The 18,386-nt window shown below is 35.8% G+C and overlaps 2 protein-coding genes across 6 annotated transcripts in view; one reads left to right on the top strand and one right to left on the bottom strand.

Moving 5' to 3' along the window:
- Positions 1–157: 157 nt before the first annotated feature.
- On the top strand, positions 158–10,248 carry LOC112576416 (F-box/LRR-repeat protein 8-like). Its single transcript, XM_025258794.1, has 4 exons — positions 158–466; positions 846–1,094; positions 2,460–2,555; positions 3,185–10,248. The coding sequence occupies exons 2-4, from the start codon at positions 900–902 to the stop codon at positions 4,100–4,102; spliced, it is 1,209 nt and encodes a 402-aa protein (XP_025114579.1). The 5' UTR covers positions 158–466; positions 846–899; the 3' UTR covers positions 4,103–10,248.
- LOC112576415 (protein phosphatase 1 regulatory subunit 16A-like) overlaps positions 8,090–18,386 on the bottom strand; it is a 27,412-nt gene continuing 17,115 nt past the window's right edge. For all 5 annotated transcript variants that reach the window (XM_025258788.1, XM_025258791.1, XM_025258790.1 and 2 more), the window contains one exon: positions 8,090–18,325. In XM_025258788.1, coding sequence (XP_025114573.1) covers positions 17,585–18,325 — 741 coding nt within the window. In that variant the 3' untranslated portion in view covers positions 8,090–17,584. The remainder of the gene's footprint in view (positions 18,326–18,386) is intronic.

Raw genomic sequence — 18,386 nt, 5'->3', positions numbered from 1 at the left:
GAGTATGTGATTGTGAAAAAGGCATACAAGTATAATCACATGCATATCTGTTCACTTTTATTGCATTAAATAAAATAAAAATAAAATTGATCTCCTAACAATTGATATTACTCTAAATTTTATGAAGTTTTCAGTAGTCAAACTAAGATAAACAATAATGTCTCCATAGCAGACGACGACGAATACTATAAACTCAAAGGTCGTTAAGGTGTAGCAATACGTGAGCAACCAACAAATTTTATTGTCAACTTTTCACCCATTGAAGATAATCATAGTAAATATTCGTAGTAAATGCTTTTCTTTGGAACTGATTTTCGTTGCTGTTTAACATCTCGACGTTTATATTTACTTTATCAAAGAAAAAACCTATGACCAAATATAGTCATGGATAGACGTACCGCTATCACACTTGCATTGCGATTCATCAATCGACAAGCAGCAAAGTTAAAATAAGTCCGGACAAAAGGTAGGAAACTGTATGCTTTATATACTTTTAATCCCATTTACATTAGCAGCGAGATTAAAAACGCAGTGCAGGGGTGGGTGGAAAGAAGGCTGCTGTTGACAAAACGTGAATTACAAAACAATTAAGTCCTTAGGAAACAAATGCAGCAATGAAATGCTCGTTGAAAGGTGGTAGCCGGTAGGGGCTTTTGTCGTTGATGGTACAATTATTTTATAGGAATCCCAGGTCTGCTAAAATCTGCTAAAAATTATCTATGCGAACAACACAGTGGGGTGGGGGTGTGGGGTATGATTACAATCATGAAGTTTTAGAATGATAAATGATTTTCTCAAAATGTAAAACTTAATATAACCATGCTATTCATATCTTGTTGTCTTAGAGAACACCTAGAAATTTGCAAAGTACACGGTGCATTTGACTGTCAGGCTGCAACATGGTAGACAGAGATGAAGAAGACATATCTTGGGATCATCTACCACAGCATATCCTTGTATCAGTTTTCACTTATTTGACACCACATGAACGACTGCAGGCAGCTTTATCTTGCAAGTCTTGGCTCACTTGCTTGCAACATCCTTTGTTGTGGAGACGATTTGTTTGTCGATTTATTCAGCCTGTAAATAGCAAGGTAATCTTTTCTGTTTAAGATTTCAAGAAGCTGTATGTGAGAGCATGAAACGTGGTCAAAGTAGTTTTAGCTGCAGTGCAAATCATGAAATTCATATTGCAATATCTTATAGAACTAATATTATCGTATTTGTTTCATTTTAAATTATTTGTTGTACTTTCATGTGACAAAAAATAGTTTTCTGTGCCAATACTTATTTATTCCTTTGGGGGTAAAAAAAAATTTATGTATTATCTGCAAAAGCTTAAAGGAGATTTATTTAAGAAGTTCTATTTGTAGTGCTAAATAAAATGCCATCTATTCAACTTAATTTTTATAAATTTCTCTTGGAGACTAGTGTATGTCAGGCAAACAAAAATAAAATGTAGTTCTTACTCAGAAAATGTCTGTTCAGAATTCAAGGTCGGGAGTTGTGTGTTTGAGTAGAATGTTGGTGTGTCTGTGAGATCATTGACAAGGATAAGGTGTTTGTCATCATGTCAGGCTTCTGTCATTTCCTCTTTCTCACTTGTCTATGGTGTCATACCCTCAGCTGTGGAATTGATTCTTGAAATCTCCAGTGATGAGGAAGCCACTTTACAGGACCTGAATAATTTTGATTGCCAGCATCTTATTGCTAGGGCAATAGTAGTTGACAACATTAATAATGCTTTTTTGCATTGTTACCTTGACTTTGATGTACTCTGAATCATTCATATATTATGACCATATCTCAATCATCACTCCACCTTTCCTCCGGCCTTGTCGATCACTTCAGAAACCATTGTACCCTCTGATCTTGAATTATTTTCCCTCTTGCAGAAGTTCTTCCTGAATGCAGTAGATGCTGATAATGTTTTTGATACAGATACTGTTCTAGTTCAGTATTCTTAATGGAAACCCCCACTGGATTTCAAATGTGATGTTAATATTGGGGTTGTCTTTGGTAGTATACTGACCCATTGCTCTCTTTACTCAGCCCCTGTGGGCAGCCCAGTGACTCAATGGTTTGTGCCTGTCCTGGGTTCAGTTCTTGTCTCAGGTATGCTATTCTTTCTGCATGCGGCATCTGTTTGTAGGGATGGCTGCCTTGAAGTGATATAGTGTTAGGGCTTGGTATCTCTGTAATCTGTGGATTATCATACAGGGAAAAGATTTGTATCCCAGCAAGACACTGGTGATGCCTATTCTTGTTAATTATAGGGCATTAGTCTATGCAGTATATCTGGTAACAAACTGTTCTGAAACTGGTGATGAACAACAGAAATGTGTGGATGTGATTGTTGTTCGGTGCAGTCTAGAGGACCTCAGATTCCCAGGCACTTTTAATGGTGGTCTGACAAGCCCAGATACAAATTTAGCTAGGTTTTTTTTTTCTGTCTGCAGCTTCTTCAGCCCATTGAAAACCATGGTCATCGTATTCGTGCTCTTGTTGTGGAACTGGATCAAGAAAAAGCGGATAACCGAATAAACGCCTGTAAGGTAAGAAATATATAAATGCACCAAAAGTTTGGTTCTTGGTTATTAAACTTGTACATACACCAGAATGCTAGCATTTGCAATCTCGTCTGTTATCTTCTTTTGCCTTAACATCACCATTCTGTACTTTTTTTCAATATTTCTCTCCGAATAATGTGGTATCTTGCATTTGTAAACATTGTCTTCACTAACTCACAATGTGACTTTCATGATTAAACTTCTTCTGTCATGTATCCTTTACATTGTTTTATTGTTAATTATTAAGTTTCTTTGCTTTATGTGCTTCTGTTCACTGTACCAAGTTTTTTTTTCATTACTTTGCTTCTGATGGTATAATATATTGATAGATCCATATCACTGACTTCAGTGTTTGAGATGCATTTAGTTTTACAAGGTAATCACATGTTGTAGTTGTAATAGGTTATGGGATTTCATCTCACAGTTTTAGAAATATGATATTCAGGAATAAATGCTTTTATTCCTTGTGTTCTTCAACTGGATAAAAAAATTTTTACACTTAATTTTTACTGTGTACTGCTTGCTTTATATTAAATATCAGGGATTTCAAAACAATACGGTCCTCTGAAGAGTCCTGATCAGAGGTGACTGTTTCATATACAATCTTGTTTCAGATCCTGCGCAGTCTTGCTGACAACCTGCAACGAAAACTAACATCATTGACTGTTCGATTCTTAGGTCAAAATCCACTTTTTTATGCTGGTCATGAATTTGTTACAGAACTAAAGTTGTTGTTCGATTTTGCTAGGCTACCTGCAGTCCCTCATTTTCTTACAGACATAGATCTCAGTGGACTGGATGTGGCATTTGATGACACGCTGTTTGATGCTTTGGCTGAAAATCAGCCACAGCTGGAATCATTAAATATTCAAAACAAGAGCCTTATATGCAAGGTATCCCCATTCTGCATGCTTCGGCTTGTTTCACAGTGCAGAAAGCTGAAAGACCTGCGTGTCTTTCATGTAAGCCTTTCAGATGAAGTTCTTTTGGCTCTGGCCAGACCTGAGGAGCCCTGCTTGAGGCGATTATCTATTGTATTTAGACGTGAAGCAAAATATACAGAAGACCTCTCATCTGAAGCCTGGCTGGCTTTGGTTAATAAGATTCCAAAGCTTTCAGTTATGTTAGGATTTGATCACACGTGTCCACTTCATCGTATTTCAGACCTGATGAAAGCAGAAATTCCTGTGACAGTCTTGCGTCTGGAGACATTTACACACATTGCTGATGAAGTGAACCAAGCAACAACATTCTATCATAAAACTCTAGAGGAGGTGGTTCTGCAGACACGTAACTCAGAAGAACTCAGCCGGGCATTAATAAGGCTTGCAGAAGAGTGTTCAAGACTGCGCACACTTTTGGTGTACTGTGTTCTCAACCAATCTGTTGTTGAAAGGATCCTGGATCTTCATCCAGAAATGAAAAGAAGAGGGTCATATATCCTAAAACATCAGATGGAAGAGGGCCCATGGGTTGTTGGTGCTGAGACAGATGAAGAAGTCAGAGAGAGGTTACAAACCAGCATGAATTGATTTCAGAATGAAGGGATGCTGATCAGAAAATGAAAGAGAAGCAGAAAACAAGAAATTCCCCAAAAGCTGACCACCAAACACAACAAACAAATAAATGCCAATTCCAGACATGAAGTTATGTGGGTGTCTTGTGTGACCGCATGCATGCAAGTCAGGAGTAATGTGCATAACTGAGACATTTGGTTTTGACAGAAAATACAGTCATTTTCTCTGTGAAGCCCTATGGTCTGGATATGCAATCTGATGGCATTACATATATGTCTTTGATTCCCTTTTTATTCAGATTGAATGAATACAAAGGAAAATGATGCCAACAATGAGTGACGCAATTAAATAATCATGAGGAAGCAAATAAATTGCGAAATGATAATAAAAGAGAACAGTCCACAAAACCCCACACGTTATGACATACATTTTTCCAACTATTTTTAACTGCAAATGGAAGACACATCATTCTTCACAAGAAGTGTGAAGGTGATGACTGTCACTAATTTGATGATCAGGAAAAGAAACTACTGATTATCTGCTGAGCAAAAGGATTATATTTATTAAAAATATATTTATGCTGTTGTGTATATGCACACTGCATATATGATTATTTATTTGATGATATTTAGGTTTGAAAAATGTAATAATGTGGGTAATTTACTTGGCAAAGGCATAAAAAGAATCCAAATTCTGAACCTTGGTTCATTTTCCCCTTATACATATATACATCCCTTGACTGGTACCAGCAAATGAGTGGCTATGCTGGTCTATTGTACTGGTCATTGGAGGGACAGCTGGATAGATGCAGCAGCTAACAAAGCATGCCACTTATTCTTGTCTTGAAAAGCAAAGAAAAGCAGGTTCTGCATGGAATGACCAGTCTATTCCTTTGTTTTCACAGGATGTACATAAGCTAAGCAGAAAATGAACAAACTAAACTTTGTTGTTGTTTGGAAGTAAGGCTTCTTCACTGAGGCTAGATAATTTTTTATGGTGATTACAGTGCTCCTCTCCCTTGTTGCCTTTCCTTTCACAACCCATTCAGCAGCTGGGTCAGTCTGGCAAAGTACATTGCCCCACATGGGTATCCAATTGGCCTCAATTCATACCTGCTACCAAAACTGAATATGCTTCTGTCTGCAGTTTGAGTATCGCTCTTTTTCCAAGAGTTTGACTTTTCGTTGCCTTTTTTCTCATGTCTACAGAATTGCATACCTTGAACTGTGTAGGATTAGTTCATCATTATTTCATTGCAAAGGCAACTCAGACTTTCATTTGCTCTCTTCACTGGCTGGAGGTCTCTTATCATATAGCCTATAAACTTTCCACTCTGACATATTCTGCTGTCTCTGGTACCTATTCTCAATATTTCTCTGAACTCAGTACTATCTATGCTCTCTCATGATGGCTTTGTTCATCTTTTGACACCAGGCTTCTTGGGAGTCTCACTAAAAAAAAGACATATGGATAGAGGTCTTTTTCCTATCAAGCCCAATCAGCTTGAAACAAATTACTTGTCAGCCTTTGTCACACTACCTCAATTCCAAACCTAACATACTTTTCGGTGAGGTCACCCTTCCATGTTCTGATGGTGTGCTAAAGTGCGTCTGTATTTATCTTTTGGGTGTATCTGTTGTATGAGTGCATGTGTGTATAGATGTTAGCGTGTAACATTTAGGCACTGAGAGAATATACTTGATGATCTAAAACTGCCTTATCAGTAGGCTGAATAATTTCTGGACATTATGCTGCATATGTACCTCCTCCTTTTCAAGTGCGGAAGCAGATAGCTAAGTGGTTAGAGCTGGTGGTTAGACCTGACTCCACAGAGAGCTGGGGAAGGTAAGGCAGTGAGGGAGAGATGGGCACTACCCTCAGGTAAAGCTATGAAAAGCCTGCAAAGTTATGAAATTGCACCAGGTCAGAGACTTCCTGCACAGGAAAATTTTGCAGTCATTACAAACACTTTTGTCTGGTGTGTGGGGCTGATTGTATGTGTAGGGAAACAACTTGAGGTAAAGGTGAGAGTTTCATGACAAACATTGGTGTTGCATAGGGGATGCACTGTAGTACCTGATAAACAGTCTCAACATGAAATGAACTGGATTTCTTCTGATAATAAAATTGTGTACATTTCATGTGCGGATATAAGCACATTTATTTGAAAAATAGTTTCTGTGGTTACGTTTATAGGAAAAAATCTGTGATGATCAAATTGATGATGATGTCAGATGAGAAAAAAATTATAAATTTAGTGGTAGCCAGTATGTTGGTGTCAATCGCTAACAAGTGAAAATTTCCCCACAGGTTAAGACAATAATTTACTGAACTGCACACTGAAGTGCCAAATGACTTGGCTTCTTGTTTTGATGGGGATTGCTAAAGTTGTATATAATGAACAAAAATTGTGAGGATATCTATGCAAAGCATTAATAGTAGAACGTCGTGCTTTCATGTATTCTTAATAGTGATGCTTATCTTTTGATGACAAAATGAATGGTGCTCTTTAGAAGCTTTTTTATTACTAAGATTCTTATTAGAATTTTGACATGTTTGTCCTTTTTTCAATTATGATTTCTTAATAATGAAGAACAATTAGCATTTGCACTCAGTGTTATGTTGCTGAACATTTCAGTTTTGCTGTTGTGTACAGAAATTTTTATAGATGGCTATTGTTGCTTTCTTTTAGAGTGCAATGTGTTATACTGGTTGAGAACATATCAAGGGAGAAGAAACAGCACAATTCAAGACTGTTAAAAATTCATAACTGTGGTCTATAGTCAGTCTTTAAAGAACTTAAATTATCATTAAAGATTTCATGCTGTACCAGTTTGTAGCACACGGGGGAGGCCATGGAGAAGGGAAACCAAGAGAGAAGTTTTGGGTTTGTGCAATGCAGAAACAAAGGGCTTCAAGGCAAAAGATATAAAAGAAAAATGGCATTGAAATGATAAGGGTTTTAGGTGGAAAGGAATAAAGGTGAAAGGACTTTGGAGGCAGATGCAAGGACAGCAAGTTAGAGAAGAGCAGGCCACTGTCACTCAGAGAGGAGATGGTCATCCCGTCCGCCTTTGGCGCTGGGAGCCTAGCCATTAAGGGCTACTGCAGCACAAACTTATGTCTGTATGGATAGGAGCACGCACAACAGATTATGTGATATATTTTTATATAAAAAGACTTTAATATAATTTCTGTTGTAGATTTTGTTGAGAATTTTGTTTTTTTTACATTAATGAGGTGGATATGTGATTGTGCATGAGTGTGTGCGCACAAGAGGGATTGGCAGGACAGTGCTTCCACCTAGAGGCGATTTACACTATGAGGCAAAATGAGAGGGGAGGTATTACCCAGAGAAAAGCCCCAAAAGCCAGCCCTGCAAATAGGTGTCACAGTGTTCCAAGATGAGATCTGAACCCAAGGCCGTTCACTGTGGTGGTGACAATCGGGTGTTTTAACTATACTACTGGGCGCCCCAAACATTTGAGAGAGGGAGGCAGGAATGATTATGCCAACATATTGGTTTCAGAATGATCCTGTAGAGATTGTTACTGTAGTTGTATGCTTATCCTCATCATGATTAAAGTCATACTTGTGAAATGAAACTCTATATTAGCTGGAATGCACTCACAAAAGTGTAGGCAGGAAATAAACTTTCCAAATGACTAGAAGCAAGTGTGTACCATCATTACATTTGTGAGGAATCATGAGAAGAACCAATGTCTTGGGTTTAATACCAAAACTAATATTCTGTTAACAGCTAGGCCATCTCAATGTGAAATTTTGTGAACAATAGGTGAAAGAAGTGTCAGATGAGAATATAATTAAAAACAAGACGATGGAAGGAAAATAAAGGTAACAAGAAATAAACACTTTCTAGATATATTCTAATGCAGCAAAAATTTGACCTCACAGCAGTTACCTGAATGACATTTACACATGCACACACAACCCTAAAAAGGAAAAGACACAAGCACACCACTGTCATAACAAAGATAATTGTTATGTCTTAGCTGCTGTAATAGGCAATGCACATAAAAGTCTTTCAAAATATGAATTTATGTCAACCATAATTTTGAGAACTACTGTTTAAGACCAGTTAAGAAAAATACTTCTGCACAGAACAGAGGTATTCTTCCCTGTCCCCCTACCCCAAATAGCTGTGCAGATCCGATGTAGGACTTCTGATTTGTGTAACTCTTACAGTCAACACTACAGCTCAAATTACATTCTGATTAACATACAACATTTTTCCATTTAAAGATGTCTGTAAATTCAGAGTAACACTCATGAAATGATGAAAATGCACATACAGCTTTAGGAATTGAAAAATCAGACAAAAAAGAACATAATGTCACCAGTATTTCACACAGAAGAAACATAAATGCTTGCTTTAACTATATATTTGGGATTAGAACAGTTGGTACAGATTTAAGGAAACTGTCTCCACTCTCCAACTGTAAGTACATCAGTAGCACAAGATTAGGTGCCATCTATATCCACAGCTAATGCAGGTACTAATGCTGTTGAACAGCAGCAGCATTCAGTTATAAAAAAATATGAAAGCTGAAGACCTGGTAATACCCAGTAGTATATGGCACAAAGTTCAGAGAGAAATTCTTCCATCTCCCAGTCTTGCACTTTTATCAATGCACCAGGTCAGAGCTTAACATTTTTTATGAGTATCAGCAAATACAGCAGGTTAGATATGAGCAAAATGCGAACTGACTTATCATCAGACTTCAAAAAGTTTCTTCAACAAAACTTGTCACAACAGAAAGTACAGATGTTGTACCTTAATTTCTATTTCGGTTTGAAAAATATTGTTTACTCTATCACAAAAAGGCACCTTGCAAATACCCTTTTGTTACCAAGTTTCAGATTCATTTAATATCAAACATTATAAATCAGAACAGCTATTTATACAGAAGCAAGAAACAAAACTTCTTAAATTAATGTTAAAGAATAAGGAAAACTTAAGTTTACTTGTAATTACCTCAGTTTAAAGCAAACACCTGGAATGTTAAAAAATTTAAATGAAAAGTCTGGGCACAGAGACTGCCTTTTACTCCTCAGCATCTGTTACTGTGAGGACTAAAAGTTTCAATCATGGCACTTTCTTTCCTTGTCCTTCAGGATACTGACCACTGTTACTGAAGCATAAATAATATACACAATAGCATATTTGTGAAGTACACATTTTTTGTCTGTATTTTTCATAACCCTCACCACACTGCTGGCAATTTTTTTTTCTAAACAAGGCACAAACCTAGATCAGTATATGGATCTTTTTCCATTGAAAAAAATGTGCTTGTTTATAAGGCCCAATGAGGCTTATATAAATTTATTTATAGATGGAAATGGTACAAATAGCCTAAGCAACCCACTGCTCTTGTCCGTACAGGCACAACGTAAGGCTGATACAGTATTTGATATGAGACTGGTCAAACCCCCTTTCTATAACTTATTAATAATGACATTTAAAACAAAGGGCAGGATTTGAGAGGCTGGAAGGCTTTCTTCAAACACACGTGTGTTGTCATCTCTACCCACAAATGTACTGCTTCTGTACTAACCAAGCATAGAAGATCAAGGGTTGTGACAGTCTTAGATATTTTTCAGCAACTTCCAATAAATTTGTCTTGGACAGACACTCCAATAAGGCCATTTAAAATCATGAGACTGTATAAATCTTGACTATGCAGTCCCCACCAGTCCCTTTTCCAGTAATTCTGCTAGACTTTAACTGAAGTCCCTGCCTCACATGTACTTTTCAATCAATGAGTATGATAATATTCAATGTTCATGAAACAAAGATTTTATCAAGCATTTAAAACTATGCTAATGCAAAGTATGATCGTGAAATATTTAAATTTTCTTATGTTCTACTAAAGAAGAGAAACATCCTAGTATTATCGTTGACCTTTTTCTTCTGTCCTTCTGACAGCAAACAAGCAAGAAAAAAATTTGAAGGTTTAAGCAACACTGCTAATTTATCAACTTAAATATTCAGGATATAAAAGAGAGCCAAGCAAACTGCTTGCACATCCCTCCTCCCAAACAAAACAACGGTCTGCCTGCTATGATCTACCTAATGGCATAATTTTCAATATTTTGAATAATGATCGAGAAAACTTAGTATGCTATATAAACCAGAAAATCCACCATTTAATATTTTTCTTATGCCTTAAATTTACAAAGCATGGCATCTAAACTAGGCAAATGAAACACCAATAAATACTTCTGACTCTTGATGAAAAGTTTTGACCATCCCCAGTGTAACAAAACAAAATGCAAGCACCTTTCTGTATATGGACAGCTTCTACCGGGAAAATATCAGCAAGAGAACACAAAATACTTCTAACAAAGAAAAATTAGGTACTGCAAACGAGGAGGGAAAAAAAATGCAAAACAAATTCGCTCTTTTGTGAACAGTCTGCTGCATCAGGCAAACTCAACACAAAACAGATTCAGCAACATAGGGGACAGGGTGCTTCCTTAAGATACATCGATTATGTACACAATATACACAACAGTACTTCTGTATAAATAAAAGCAAAAGTGTAGCATGCACTTAGAGCACAAAGTTTACAACATTTTCTCAATCAAATGAGTTTAAAAAGTGACTTTTCAATCTATCAGAATCAAACAATGTACATATTCAAATTTAACAAAAAATAAGTTTTACTGGAGGATGGGGGAAGGAAAGTGAAAGCAGTTCATTGAGCCCACTATGGTAGCATAGCACAATGATGCAATGCAACTGAAATCTAATCCTCAGTTTACACAATGAAGTGCTAAAAAGAAAGAATAAAGTGAGAAAAGAATACATATTTGGTCATGGTTTTCTTTGGCATATCTTTTTTCTTCATATCTGTCATATTTTCAATACACTGTGGCTTCCTTAGATTGTTTCATACCTTCCTCCAGGTTATAATAACTTTCTAATAGTTACTTGAGCATTTATTTCTTGGAATGAACGAAAAAAAAGTATGCAGATTTAGTATCACTTTGCACTTTATTATGGAAAAAGTAAACCACCCTTAGTGATATTTCACACAACTGACAACGGTGTAAAGACGCTAGGTAAGAGCATGACCATACATATATAGAAATGCAAGCATATCCCTAAATGCATATTTGCGCGCACACACACACACAGAGCTGAAACTAAAAGAGGTGTCCTAGAAAGCATGTGGTGACAAAAAAAGAAAGAAATTTAGAAGATGCCTAAAAGCAAGTGTTTCTCCTACTAGCACCAAGGAAAAAAGCTAAGGATACAGGTAAATACTGATGACTATTTTCAAATCTGTCCCCTTCTTCTTCAGGAGTCAGATGGAAGCTCGACTATTTGGTTTAAGTGTTGTGTAGGAATGCGGTGCAGCACAATAAGATGCAACAGCAATTACATACATGGAAGCAATCTCTCCATGGGCATGTATCAGATTTTCCATACAAATTATTCACTGAATTTATTTTGAAAAATTAAAATCACCTTGCTTAAATGGTTCTTTGCTAATGAAAACACTAGAAATATTGCAAACTAATTTCAGCATTTTAATTTTTTTCTAAAATAACTGATTACCTGTAAGGATTGACTGTGGTGGAAGACTTTAGGTTTTCAAATAAAAACAATAGCTCAAAAAGACACAGCATGCAATCAAATAAAAGTGATAAAAAAAATGGTATTGTGTGACTTATGAATATTTCTATGATAAAAGCAAGGTGATACCTGGGTTGCTCAACTACATGCAAACCATTCAGCAAGTACAGTGGGATTAGTGCGGTGCACTTTATCTGTCTTTAACAAGACGGTCTTTATATGAGTATGCCATGGTGAATGTAAATAACTGTGAGCTTCTATTACCTAAATTACAATGACCTACAGTCCAAAATATATGTTGCAAGAATGAACTACTGTGGTGGATTGCTAAAGTACTTGCATATCACTTTACATATACAGATGTGCTGAACATTTTCTTGACTGAATGGGCTGTACGTGAATTTAGAGGAACCTGTATGAATGGAAAAGGGAAATCAAAAATTTATGCAGTCCTGTTTTTCTTTTTTTGGTTGTTTTTTTTTTTTTATCTCAATGTGTAACTGTTATTTCAGAATACAGAGTAGCCAGTTTGTTCTGCAGCTTATGTACAAAGTATGAAAATATATTTCACAGTATAAATGCCAATTTCTTTTGAAATTGTGGGTGTAAGCTAGATCACAGAAGGAACACTATTACTGCTCAAAGAAAGAACTGTTTGATAACATCAAAATGGAAACCTTTCTTGTGGGAAGGTTGGGTAATGCCCAGCTCAAGAAAAAGTATAAAGGTGCTTATGTTTTTAAATCTTTCATTTATAACAACAGTCTGTACGTAACAAATTTACCATCTTGGAAAACACTGCATTGCATAGCTGTATTTGACATTAAAAAAAAATCACATCTTCTAACTTTTCTTATATCAACATTTGAGTCCATCTAATAAAGAAAAAGACATTTGATCCTTGTCCTTGGCCCATTCCTTTCAACATCTACTTGAAATTCTTATGCATGAATCGGTGTGCATACATGTGTATATTAAAGTGAATTTGAAATAACACATCGCAAAGTCCAAATTGTGCTTGATATACAAGGGGTACGTGCAATGTTCTCTATACCTAATGCCTGGTCTTGATGATATAGTTTCAGTGTTATCTGACTGAACAGTACTCTTCATAAAATTGTTGCTATGGAATGTTTACATATTAACAACCATCACATACAAAACAAAAAAAATTCTGATGAAAATGTACAATTCAAATGCCTCATAGTAAATGTATACAAAATTATAAAAGCTTTCAGGCTGTATTACAGATCTGTAAAAATACACAAACTGACAAAGAAATACACACTAGAGCAGCCATCCAGACACACATGATATGGTCTGTGTGATTGTAAATGATCATCCAGTAATTTAATCAGCCCATCATAAACCTTACATGACAACTTGTACAAATGTTGCTCATGTATGATAAATGTCTTATACTCTTGGCTACAATTCTACAACTTATGAGACATCCCATCAAAACTACAAGGAAACAAATACAAATAGAGCTTGATCAACACTCATAATAAACAAACACTTCTATGACTTTGAGCAAGTGAAATACAGAAACTTTTTTCTAAAGAAAATATACAGGGTTAAGAAAATGCTAATGCAACCCATTGCATGTCTTGCATGATATATGCTCCAGAACCTTTTCCTTTTCCAGTATTGAGAGTCATCTGCCACTTCAAGTTGCTTATGTAGACAATGCATTTTAGTTATTTCAAAAATGACATGATAAAGAGAGAATACAATAAATACAGATATACAAAATGGTAAAAAATCAGCACAAAGCAAAAGATCATTTGATTTCATAAACAGTGCCACACCTGATTTTGTACATATTTTCTTTTCCAATTGCTGGGTTCATGGACAAAGGAACACAAATAAAATCCTATCCATGCATGGATTAGAAAACCAAAGCCATTTTAGAAAGAACACCATAAATACACTGCATGAACTTATCTGCATAATAGATGCCCAAAGCGCAAAGTCATCTTACATCATGTTCACTACGGTGGGTTAAAGTCTTAACAAAATGTATTAATTACTTCTTATAATGGAAATAGATAATCTTGATCAGCACCATAATGGTGGAGAAGATGTATGCCAATGAAAATAATATTTTGTTAAAAGGCACTCTCAAGGCAAACTACAACTTAATGTGAAGGTAAGAACTAAGTACAAGGATATGGTCCACGTATTACAACTACCATGGTTGCATCTGCACAGCAAGGAAAGGCTGCAAACAAATGTTTTCATTACAAGATAGATGGTCTGTTACTATTACAGATCATGCAAAAAGAGATTATTTGCTCAACAGGATGTATAAGATGGGAAGTGGTTGTACCACGGTCTCACATTATTATTTCTTGATAAGAAAGCTGCTGAACATGATTTGCCAATGACAGCCAGTATCCTACAGTGAAAATACACATATGACTAGAATAAAATGCTATTATAGATCAATGATCTACTGAAAATTCTTTTACTTGCTCTTTTCCAAGAAGACATCTGTTCAATGCTCTCAAGCCAATGCTTATTTTTAATGAACTTAACCAAATTTTGAAAAAAGCATTTCTTTCATTAATCGTGATATCATAGTCAGACAGACATTTAACACTTCGAAACTTTATTTTGCTTTTGAATACAGTTCCTTCCCTAGAAAATCAATAGTTCTTGAGTAGAAAATTTTCTTAATAATTGCAAGTCCAGCTGCTGATCAGAAGCTATTAAAATTGCCATTAGTAGGTCAGGATTAACTTAAGAGTGAAAGCTTTGAAATGGTAGAGTGAAGCACTACTGAACGATTAACCAAAACAGTAAATTTGGTTTAGAAGGAAAAATTATTCACTTTGTGAATGAATGCTTTCATTTATCAGACTGAGAAAAAGACAACATAGCTAAGTAAACGTGTATACATATATCTGTTGGCATTTACAACAGTATCACAGACAAACAATGGTGAACAAATAGTTACATTTGCTGTTCTTTCTTTTTGTTGACTGCTGGCACTTCTAAAGTCCAGGTCCTGAAATATTATTGGTAGTTTTCTGTGCAGCACTTGTATAGCAGCTTCTTCCCGCAGAATGAGTGATCTACTGTGCTCCTGATGTATGGATTTTGGTTAGCTTTGCTTCTCCAAGAAAGTACATTTAGAATTACAAAGGATGCAAGTCTCTTACACTAAGTCTTGAGAGGAGAACTGCCATCTGGTCATACATATGGTTACCAGGTGAAGTGCTATGTGGTCATCAAAATTTGAAGTTATCAGATTATAGTCTTCTTCTTGATAAAATTTAGGTATTTGAACTAGTTTGTGCCCTCTGCTCATAAACAGTAGGCATTAAGCTAGGGTTAATAAGAAACCTATTGTCATAGTTACTCATTAATAAAAAACTGATTAATTAAATATTTGATTGATTGAAAAGTAATAAAATCTGACAAATTATATAATCTGATATAAAATATCAGTTAACACTGAAGATCTGACTACATGTTGTTTATACAGTCGAAAAGTTCTTCTGTGGCATTTATCAAAAAGATCCCATAATTCATGAAGCAATCCAACACTAGATATCTTAAAAAAAGAAAAGAAAAATGATGCCCAGTTCTAATTTTACTTGAAAAGAAAAATATGTAGTTAAGTTAATATTTTCACAACCTTTATTTATTAGCATTGTCCTTTTGACAAGTTATGTTTATAAGGCAGTGATAAGTCAAAGTGAGACTGTAGTCCACATGAAGGGTACACAAAGTTTAAAATAAATTTACAATGCAAGAGTGACTGTCTTTATCCTTTATCTCTTATATTTAAATATGGTTTCATTAGTATTTAATGTTAAAATAATAACAGGCCAACTGTTTAACAAGCATGAGGAATGTTAAAAAAAGGAAAATATAATGGGCAACCTCCTTTTCTTAAGAAAGGACTGGGAATGTATGGGAATGTCAGCTGTAGAAAATTTCATATCACAAAAAGAAAATGAAAAAGAACTGGCAGAGAACTAATTGTTTTCATTTGCATGCTAAAAAACTTTCAACAGAAATGTGCCCATCCTCTCATTCTAAACAGTGTATAATTTGACAGCTATGTGAAAAAAATGTCAAAAATAATTTGCCAGGAATTTGCCAGGTCTTATTGGAATGCAACAATTAAAAAAAAAAAGAGGTCAAAAACAGAACAATATGACAGATGACATAATGCCTACAAATAAATGTAAAGGCATAAGCAATCTTAGTTTCATCCTTCTGTGCAAGTCTACTTGACAGCACTTACACAAAAAAAATCATGTAAAGGAAGTGATGACAATTTTTCAAAAAATTTTACAAATCCTCATGATTTAGATTAACAATAAAAACACCACTATAACGTATTTTTTTATCCTGGAACTTGGCACTCACATTTAGTCATTTTCCTGCTGGTCAAAGTAGCCAGGTGTAAGCCAGTCCCAGCATGTAAAAAAAAACCCCTGACAACAACAGAGGAATTAAGCACATACATCAAAGATATATTTGATGAAGACTAAAGTGACAGAAGTGGCAAGCACCTACACTTAAACTAACATTGAGTGTAGCTGACAGCCAACATATTTTAAACAACTGATAACCGCTGCTCTGAAACATGATCAAAAATGTTTTTCTGTCTTTGATATTTTCCAAAATATAAATTTTGTTCTAAAGCTAATCTAATGAGAACAATTTGCTTTGGGCTATCGAAGTCATTTCTGTATAATTTTTTTTAAAAGTTTATACAAACTGAGATTCTAAAGAAAAGCAAAGATCCAAATGACTAGCAGCTATAGAGACAGTGAGCTGTAAGAAGTTCACTGTGTCCATCTCTACCTTCCCTAATAAATCATGTACCAATCACTACTGGGTCTGGCAATTGCCCAGTTAGTGGCCTAAGAAAGCCTTAAATTAGCCATTTTTTACTTTTAAATGAAGACACTAACCACAGTGCTATAGAGCTTCAGCTTTAAAAAAGTCTTCTTCACAAGCATAAAGTCTATGCTGTTCATCTTTGTTTGGATAACAAAAATTAAATAACTGAGTGTCTACTTTGTCAAAAAAATTGCTCTCATTTCTCTGGTATTGTCATCCTCTGGCTCATCTGACTTACATCAAGTTCTGAAAAGTTATGTGCCTCTGATATTTAACTACCAGGAGACCCATGGCAGAAAAAAAATCAACCAAAAGAAATGATTTATGGCATGCTCTTCTGCAAGAAATCATTGCAGATGAGGACAATAAGGGACTTCATTATATTTTTTGAACTACTTTCAAATTAATCACATTCTGGGCGAAGTGCTTATACAAACAAGCATAAACAGACAATATACCATTTGGGGGAGGAAAGGGGTAGAACAACCAAAATACTGAAGACAGTGTAAGGTGCCTTGAGCTATGTACATCACAGCTGCTCACCACAGAAACTTAAAAACAGGGCTATCAAAGATCAACTCTTTACAGTTTAGGGTTTCATCTATAAAGTAAACCTGTTTTTTTTTAAATTTTTGGTTGATAATAAACAGCAAAAAGTTAAGAAACACTGCGTACTGGAAACAGTGTAATGCTTCTTATTCACATATTCAAGCAGCATTTTATGAAGCAAGAAACTGTTGCTATGTTGTAGGGATGTTAATCACTTGTGGATGCATTGATGCTGTTTTGTTCACCTGGCACACTTGTGATTTTGCTGGTCTACGCTTGAACATTAAATTCACTGTGTTTTATCCAGCATAAATCTGGTACCCATACCTCTTTACCATGCTGGCATTCTTGTCATTGCATCTTAACACATCACATTGCACTTTAAACGTTTGTCCAGAAATACTTTCACAAATCACCAGTAAATGTTTACATACACTATTTATGTATCAGTATGAATACATTCTTAACCTTAAGTGGATTCACAAAATTACACAACACTTCTGTTTCTCCTCCTCACCTACTACGGGTGCATTGTTAGGGGCAACATATCTCCTTAGCTGTCCATCGGCTGTGGAGTAGGTGTAGCCCTGTGAAGGGGCGTTGTTATTGTTGTGGCCATTCTTTGTCTTGTCCTCCCCTGGCATAGCTTTTCCCACGGCACTAGTGTTGTTGCTTCGACGGGGAGCCTGAACGCTTTCCAAAAACATGTTCTGCACTTGTGTATCAAGGAGATTTTCTCGTGAATTTGACCGGTTCTTCTTCAGGTCTAATAATGTGTTAGATGAAGGGTGCCTCGCTGTGTTACCTGTTTGGAGGGGTAAGGGTGGAGATATGCTCTGATTCTGACTTTCTTTAGGACCAGAAAGATTTCCAGCTAGCTCATGATGACTTTCGGTACAAGAATCAGCATCAGCATTCATTTTCCTTCTGTTTCTATCTGACAGTGCAGGGCTACTGTTAGGGGAGATTCGCTGTCCTTCCATAGTTGCTTTGGCCTGAGATCCTGTTGCCTTGGAAAGAGAGTCAGAACTCTGGTTGAGAGTCACACCACTCCTGGGCTTAGGCTGTGGTTTTCCAACTGTGATATTGGTTACTGAATGGGGAGCCGGTTGTTTATCTGAAGCAGATGATGACTGCTGACGTTTCTCATCTTTATTTTTGACAACAACAGTGACCTCATCAAGATCTGTGACTGGCAAGTTTTCGTGATCATCTGCTTCCTGCAATGTCAAAAGAAATGATACATTTAATAAAGTGAAAAGTGAAATTTTATAGTTTCTG

The sequence above is a fragment of the Pomacea canaliculata genome, linkage group LG12 (genome assembly GCF_003073045.1).
Source record: "Pomacea canaliculata isolate SZHN2017 linkage group LG12, ASM307304v1, whole genome shotgun sequence".
NCBI classification, from domain to species: Eukaryota; Metazoa; Mollusca; class Gastropoda; order Architaenioglossa; family Ampullariidae; genus Pomacea; species Pomacea canaliculata.
The sequence above is the reverse complement of the archived record's forward strand: the minus strand, read 5'-3'. Positions and strand labels throughout refer to the sequence as shown.